An 8627-nucleotide genomic window follows, 5' to 3' on the forward strand; every position below is an offset into this window, starting at 1 on the left:
AGCATGGATTAGACATAGTCATTCGTCTTTAATCCGAGAGTATGGATTGGGCAAAGTCATTTGTTATTAAGCCGAAAGCGTGGATTAATACATAGTTAGTTGTCCTTAGTCTGGGAGTATGGATAGGAGATAATTATTTGTCATTAATCCAAGAATATGGATTTAGACATAGACAATTGTCCCTAGCCTAAGAGTATGGAATGGACACAGTTATTGATCCGAGAGCATGGATTAAAACCTGGGAGTATGTATTAAGTAAAGAGATAAATGTTAAGGTCCGAGAGTATGAATAGTGTCATTGTAAGGATCGACGGGGTGGGGTAAGAGTTAGTTATATATGGTGAAATTGTGTACTTATGAGTTCTAAATAATATGATATAACATTGTGGGGTTGAAATCCCTATGTACTTACCAAGTTTTCCAACCTGACCCACTCAGTTTATTTGTATCACAGACGTCGATACAAAGTTACATTACACTGAGAGATTAAAGGAGATGAAAATCACTAATGTAAAAGAATGCAAGGTCTGTTTATGCTTATGTTTCTATATTGGAAATGACATCCCAATGTTTTAAAATGAATAAAATACATTTATTCGGAAATGCTTTGATAACGTACTTATCATGTTTTTCTGGGAACAAATTCCGAAACATATTTCTTTAAAAAATACTCTGATTTTCAAAATAAGACATAAATAAATTGGTCTTTTATAGCAGTGAAAATGGAGATGTCACGAGGATTGTCGAACTTTCTTCCGGAAAATCACGCGACAATTTCTGAACGAGATGAATCTTGGTAATTACCGGAAAAGACCAAGTTTATTTTGAGTGGCGAAATGTTAACAAAGTGGTGATGGAGTTCAACGGGTTGTTTTCGAGTGTAAAACGACAATGGAAAAGTGGTGCAAACGACGATACCGTTTTGCAAAAATCTCTTCTCATGTATTAGGAACAAAAGGGGCGCCATTTAAATTTTTACATGTGTGGAGATTGTAAAATTATCAAAAAAATGGCAGGATGTGACATCTTCTCAAATATTTACGGGTGGTTCGTCTAAAAGAACCAAAACGTCTGAAACGACACATAGTCCATCGTCCGATGCGCATAGCGGGATTGATTTCAATGAAGATGAGTCTTTTGAGGTTCCAAGAGTCACTCGTCCCATGGGAAGAGACAAGGCGAAGCAAAAGGGAAAAGCTGCGACAACTACTTCCGAAGACGTGGAGAAACTATAAAAAAATGGACGGTTTGAAGTCTTCCTTAGAGCGCTATTTGAACTTTGCACAAGAGAAAGAAAAACTCGTGTCATGTCTATTTTAACGAGAACCACAACGCAACTATCCGGACGTGAACGAGAAATGATTTTAAAAGTCAAAGAGGAGCTTGTAAAAAAATATAACATCTAGTTTAGGTTTTTTAATTTTATTGTCTTTTTTTTTTTCCTATGTTTTATTTATTTATTTATTTATTTTTTTAATTTCTAGGTTTGTAATTTGAATTGCTATGTTTTTTTTTTGATGTGTTATATTTTTATTTTAAATTTAATGAATTTTAAGTTTTTAAAAAAAATGCTATTTTAAATTATTTATTTTGTATATTAAAAAAATAACATAGTGGTAACTACCTTCTACCAAATGATAAGTTTTGCTAAAAATATGAGTGTTACCGGTTTTAGTTTTTCGATTTAATAGCCGGAACCACCACGAATGTTGCATACCCCGACTAGGTCTCGCTATGGTAGACATGACCACACCTGATTACAAATCATACCGTAAACCCACAAAATAAAACATCTGATGCTGCGAATTCTTCTAGGGCTTATGACCTGCGACTGATCTCTTCATTTACTCTTCCATTTCCCGATCAACGATTCTGCTCATTTTCCCGATGGCGCCACCGCCCGGCCTTTACTCCGGTACCAGCACCTTCGCTTTGGTAAAAATCTTCACAATTTCCGCTCACCGATTTAAACTCCGCGACTGTATATTTCTGTGTTTTTTTTGCGTCGATTTCGTGCAAACTGTTTGATTTAATTGCTTTCCTCTACCTTTAGTTTATTTGACATGAAAATAAATGTGATTATTTGTGTGATCTGTCTTTCAATTGATTATCCCGAGTTTAGCGTCTCATGTATCGGTTCAATTTTGATTTGATGTGACGTAGGTTGTGCTTGTTTGTGTCTTACTTTCTTAGATTTGCAGTGATTGTATTTTCAAAGAGTTAATCAGCATTTGAAACATTAAAATCAACGTTCTGTTGCATAGAAAACATTGTCCATTTGTCCTTTCGAAAATGATAAACGCAAATTCCATCTTACGATAATTGTGGAGTTTGTATAGATTGTGGAAATGTAAATTCACATAAGAAATCTAAAATCATTTATTTTTTCTGAATGCATTGTTCTTTTTTGCATTTCTGTAACAACAATTGCTAGAATACTTTCCCATTTTATGCACCAACATTTCATTCCACAGATGCTTATTTATGCAACAATGTTACACTTTTTTTTATTAAATTATGCAACAATGTTGTATTGTTTTACATTGTTGCAACCGATTATACTGGTAATTGGTAACATATTTTGTTTCTACAATGAAACGACATGTATAATGGGAAAATGGTTATTTGTTGTTGCATAAATGTGCATTTCACTTTAAAAAAAAATAATGGTTTACTTGCAATGAATATCCAAAATACTATGGTTCAAAAAGTCAATCGTTACACATTTTGCAAAGGCATATTATGGTTTTGGATTTTTGTTTATATGTGATATAAATGCTTTTCTTTTTGGCTTTATCTGTTTTTTATTTCTTGAGTCATGGGATTAAGATTAATTTGGATCTTGATATTACAGGTGGCACGTGTGTCAGCCTTCTCTGTTGGAGTAGTTTATGGTAGCATCAAGCTCAAATACCTTAAGGTAATAGTTGTAGTTGAATTGTATCAATAATCTTTCTTGATATTATTTATGCCCTTATCAATTTTGAAGAGTTGAATTGCTATATTTTATTGATTTACCCAGTAATTGTAATAATAAAAAATACTAATCTAGTGGCTAAATTGATGAAAGTAAGGTATACTTTTATGTATTCTAACATTTTTCTAAACCGTTTAAAAATTAAAATAAAAGCATTCATATTTTATCAGTTTAGCGACTTAACTAATAATGTTTGTGCTGTGATTTTTTCAAATAAATTTTTAAACACCGTTTTATTGATGCTTGTTAATTGTTATGCTTTTTATTTTTATTTTTTATTAACAGGCGAAGGCAAAGTCACAAAGAAAAGCCGAGGCAAAGGCACACCGCTAGAAGAAGTAAAATATGAAATAATTCTTTCGGTTTCTTATAGATATGATTTTGGCTGTTTTTTGGGTTAGAAGTATATTTTTGGTAGAAAATAATAAATAGTTGAGAACTTGAGATTTCTATCTATGGGCAAGAAAATGTCTTGAATTTATATCATCGGGTTAATGCGTCTCGATGCACTTGTAGTTTTTGAATTCATCTTTGTTGTGATCTTGATGCACTTGTAGGTTTTGAAAATAATAAATAGTTATCTCTGTTTATCTTATTATTTTAATCTTTAGCCTCTTTATTTAAAATACTTAGAGGTTGTTTGATAGTTAAGTGAGAGTCTGAAGTTCTAACTTAATTTTCCGTTTAGTCTATCCATTGAGTTTATTGGGTGAGAGACTTAACTAGTTCTGAAGTTCTAAATGAATCTTTCTCATAGAAACCATGTTGTTTTATTATACCTCTAACTAAGTGTGCTAAATGCAGAATAAGACAATTTTAGTAGGGATGGCAAAAGAAACCAAACCCGATGGTGAAAACCAAAAAACGATTTATTAGGATCGGGTTTGGGGTCGGTTAATCGAGGTCGGGATTGGGTTTTATATGATTTTAGAAAAATTTTGTGGGTTTGATTATGGGGATGGTAAACAAAATAATCGTTCAGATTACCCAAAACCAAAACCCGTTACTTGAAACCGTTCATATATATATATATATATATATATATATATATATATATATATATATATATATATATATATATATATATATATATATATATATATATATATATATATCCTTGAGTTATCTTTTTGTTGTGAATGATTTAAAGATAATTTCTTGAGATAACTTCCTGTTTATTTGTAGTGCTAGTGTTTTTGACATTTTTTTTTTATTCATAATACTTAGAGTAATAGTGATATTATGGTTTATAAATGCTAGTGCCTTTATTTATTTATTTTTTGCCACTAGTAACCACTTATGTATCAGAACAATTATGTCTGCTCTTAATGGTTTTGTAAATTATCAAAATTATTTTGGATATGAATTTATGCATGCATCGCTAAGTCTAATGGTTTTGTATTCTCATTGCATCAAAATTATTCTTAATTTGAATTTTAAACTGGGATCTCCGTTAACCTGTTGGGATACCCGCAGACCCAATAGTGTTTGGTAAACGGGTACCCGTTGGGAATCGGGTCGGTGATGGGATCGATTTTCAAATTCGGGAACGGGGGCGGGATTACCAAAACCCGTCCCAAACCCGTCCCGTTGCCATCGTTTTGTGATGATTAAAATGTTTCAGTTGATAAAATATCCGAATAAAGTTGCTATATAATTATAAGAAAAATACAACATAACATATATAAGAAAAATACAACATAACATATAAAGGAATTGAATGAATAAGGTAATAGAATGAATTATTACCAATCCATTGTTATATTTGATTACATTTATGGAATGTAATGAACAATTACTTCATGTTGTTTGGTAGACAAGACACATGCATTGAATGGAATGAACATGATTAATAATGACAAAAATACCATCTTAAAACAAATACATATATTTATAATCTTTTACAAAGTTATTTCATAAAAACATGTTTTATATTGTTATAAATAAATATTAAATACTTATAATGAATTATCTAGACCTTTGAATCGTTGCAAGTGAAGTATAATGCAACCTAAATACTTGATATTCTAGCATCCATCTCATTATGATTCTAAGGAGATTTAACACCGTCATCCTGCTCATTAATATGGTTACACAGTTTAAGCTACATCCTATGGTCACATTGACACCATTGTAAGGAGCACGAGTTTCCATGCACATTTCATTTGATAAGTCTCCATTCCCTAACAACAACCGGTTTAAGCTACATTATGATAACATCATACAGATAATAACCACCAATTAAATAACAAACAGAATCTCATAGTGTAACTCTAACGCCCTGTCCCAAATCGTTTCCCATTTGGGTGTAGGTGACGTAATTTAGATGATCCGGGTGTTCGGTTTGTATTTTGTAGCCAATGAGTATTTTGGTAAAGCATCAGCTCAAGTTTTTATGGAAAATAGATTGTTATTCGAGAAATTTTAAGGCATGTATGAGTTGATAAAAGTTTAGAGCTTCTCATTACCTTTTCATGGATATAAGAATCGTCGAAATCAGATTTATAATAAAGAAGTTATAACCCTAGTATGTGGGGGCGTACATACGGAGTACGTAGGGCGTACTAATGCGAGGTCGAGTACGCGGGGCGTACACTAGCGTACGTTGAGCGTACTAAGCAGATATGGTCGCATATGCAATGCCTTGTAAGCTGGGTGTACGAGGGTTACGCTTAGCATACAAGGGGATTAAGAAACCCTAATTTTAGGGTGTTGCACCCTATACAAGGTCCTTAAAATCCCTAGGGTTAGCCTCTTTATCAACCTCTATTGCCATAATGTAACGACCCAAAAATCATTCCGTTAGTGACGTTAGTCTTTCGTTACTCGAATAGTTGTTATAGTAAAATAATTTCGATTTAGGATTATGAAATGAAATAAGTTAAATAAAAAAGGTTAATATGAATTAATCAATATTTTATAATTTCTATAACTAAATTAAATTATATGAATCAAATGTTTAATATAAGGGAGGGTTAGAATTAATTCAAACAAAAACAAAGGGTGGATTATGAATAATTAAGCAAAGTTAGAAGGTTAATGTTGTAAATGTGGGATTTAAAACCATTTAAGGCTAGTAAATATGCTTCTATCGTTTCTTTTAATAATAAAAAAAAAGAATAAGAAAATAAGAGAAAGAAACTTAAGGGATATAAGCTGTAAATTGCATTTAAAAACACAATTAACCAAACGTCCATTTCTTCCCGACGTTCCTTCACCTCTTGCCCGATGGTTACGACCCATATTTCTTAACCCAATTAAGTGCTCATCATCCTCTCTCGGTGAGTAGTATATGACGAGAGAGATAGAGATCGTGGGAAACTGAGAGAGTGTCGAGATGGTGGTGCAAATTTCCAGCATGGCTAGAGACTCCGGAGAAACGACTCTGTTTTCCGGCACCTAACTGCAACTCCGACCGCCACCTTTATGGTTGAACACCCTTACGAATCGCTCTGGAGAAACTGTGAAAAATCAAAGTAACAACCAGCGACAATGAGGCTGTGAAGCTTTTCCGGCAAGACGAGACAAGTATCTACGTTTATAGTGGAAGAGGGGCTGAGTAGGGATGAAGGAACATGAGTTGGTCCTATTCGCGAGGTCAGAGGTACCTATATCTTTGCTTGAACTATTTTATTAAAATAATGCATGTATATATAATAATATAATGTTATATGAACCTATATATGTTTGTATATTCAATATGTCGGATATACGTAGACAGATAACACAAAGAAATTTAGGATGTGGTAAGGTTAATCTATGAATTATTTGAAAATGGTCGTAAGTGATAACTGTAATTAAACTAATGTGGCAATCAAATATATTCACACTAAATTGGGCTAACGTGTCAGTTGATGAATTTGTCGCTTTAAGTTGGCCTTCCAGTCTGGAATTAGAAAACCCATATTGTGGCATACAATTCTTCCTTAGACAGACACGAATTAGATGGAAAGAAAAATTGAGGTCCACATTTCCTTATGGAAATTAATTGCTTATTGAATCGATCAATGCAAATTTCCATAAAATATATTTATAAATCTGTGATGTTGTAAAACCCTTGACATATTACAACTAAAAATAAGAATCAGTAAAGAAACAAATATAAGAAGAAAAAGGTTATGGAATTAGGAATGATGGGCCTTAAATATATCATGGAACTAGGAAGCATGTGGGTATTATACTCGTTAAATGGTTATGGGTATTTTTTTTTTTTGAATCATATAATAATTAGCTTAATTATATCAATTAGGTTTCATTGATACGATCTAAATATAAGTATTTAATGACAGTTTATTAAACTTATGATTTGCATGTTTAGCCTTTTAAATTAAACGAATTTATATTTACTTATAGGTCATATTAATTATTTATGAAGCTTACGGATGGCAAATAGGATGGCTCTTAATCACAATCTAAGGTGAGTTCATAGTTTTAACTCATTAAGGTTGCATTATTGAAACATGCAATCCGTAGATGGTGATTTGATTCACTTTAGGATGACCATGTCATTACTTGTGCTTGATGATGATATGATATTGGTGATGCTAATATATGCTTTGTGCTAATGCCATGATATGATGTATTTGCTATGTTGCTTACACTTTGATGTACTTGATGTATATGACATGCTAGCTTAAGTTGCTTGAAATATGATGTATGGTTATGTTTTGATGTGTTGGTTATGAATACATTGCATGTTTAATACACATTTATATGGTATGCATTATATGACTTGCTTAATTTATAAATGACATTGCGGGGTTATACGTAGAGGGTTTGGGTAGTTCATGATCTTTTCCTAAAACCTTATCCAGATCATTGAGGGTGCCTACTAGGTTGAAAGAGTACCTATAGGAAGAGCTATAGCCACAACGTTGATTAGTTGCCGGTCTTTCTAGATGACCGTGTGACACATGGCTTGCGGATACTTCGGTGTTCGTGGGCTAGAGTGATGTTGGTCCCTCGTTCGCGGCCAACCCAAACATCATGTGGGAATCGGGAGGTGTATCGTTGGAATTGCCACTGTTTGTACCGATCCTGAACGACACCGCGGGGTACTTGTACTTTGCAAAGTCGGAGTAGCGAAAGTGGAGTCACGCGGTTAGTGTTTCGGGTGGAAGTCATGAGCCACTTAGAGTATTCGGCTGGGCGTGCACACAAGTAGTGAACATGGTGTTTCTCATGGGTTAGGTTGCACTAAGAGACACTTTTCTATCAAACGGTTGGATAGATATAATAAAAGGTTGAACATGTAACAAACGGTTGGTTGCATATTAAAAGGTTGAATATATAACAAAGGTTGGTTATTAATAAAAAGTTGAACATGTAACAAAAGGTTGGTTGCATATTAAAATGTTGAATATATAACAAAGGTTGGTTATTAATAAAAGGTTGAACAACTAAAGGTTGCTTATGTGGTATTTGGTTGATCATATATGTTATGTGGTAGAATTGTAGTTAAACATATATGCATGTATGCGGTTGAATATGTAATTGAATAATTATGATATGCGCTCATTTTCTAAGTGGTATTTGTCTATCATTTATATGCTTCATTATAAAATGAATGATTGACTCATTTGGGATTTGTATGTTTTATGTGCAACTTTATGAACTCACTCGGCAGGAGCTGACATTTGTATCTTTTCTT

The 8627-nt window shown here is 33.0% G+C and overlaps 1 protein-coding gene across 1 annotated transcript; it reads left to right on the forward strand.

Annotated features, from left to right (window-relative positions):
- The first annotated feature begins 1726 nt into the window (after nt 1–1726).
- Nucleotides 1727–3572, forward strand: LOC145038663 (uncharacterized). The gene is made up of 3 exons (XM_078986946.1): nt 1727–1935; nt 2855–2920; nt 3263–3572. The coding sequence occupies exons 1-3, from the start codon at nt 1888–1890 to the stop codon at nt 3308–3310; spliced, it is 162 nt and encodes a 53-aa protein (XP_078843072.1). The 5' UTR covers nt 1727–1887; the 3' UTR covers nt 3311–3572.
- The last annotated feature ends 5055 nt before the right edge of the window (nt 3573–8627 follow it).

This window comes from Lactuca saligna, chromosome 4 (genome assembly GCF_052625555.1).
Source record: "Lactuca saligna cultivar CGN05327 chromosome 4, ASM5262555v1, whole genome shotgun sequence".
In the NCBI taxonomy this organism is placed as follows: Eukaryota; Viridiplantae; Streptophyta; class Magnoliopsida; order Asterales; family Asteraceae; genus Lactuca; species Lactuca saligna.

Excerpts from the sequence above, each read along its gene's own strand:
- LOC145038663 (XM_078986946.1), top strand. The coding sequence starts at position 1,888 with ATGGCGCCACCGCCCGGCCTTTACTCCGGTACCAGCACCTTCGCTTTG. Across the intron at positions 1,936-2,854 it reads GTACCAGCACCTTCGCTTTG|GTGGCACGTGTGTCAGCCTT; the intron begins GTAAAAATCTTC and ends TTGATATTACAG. Across the intron at positions 2,921-3,262 it reads TCAAGCTCAAATACCTTAAG|GCGAAGGCAAAGTCACAAAG; the intron begins GTAATAGTTGTA and ends TTTTATTAACAG.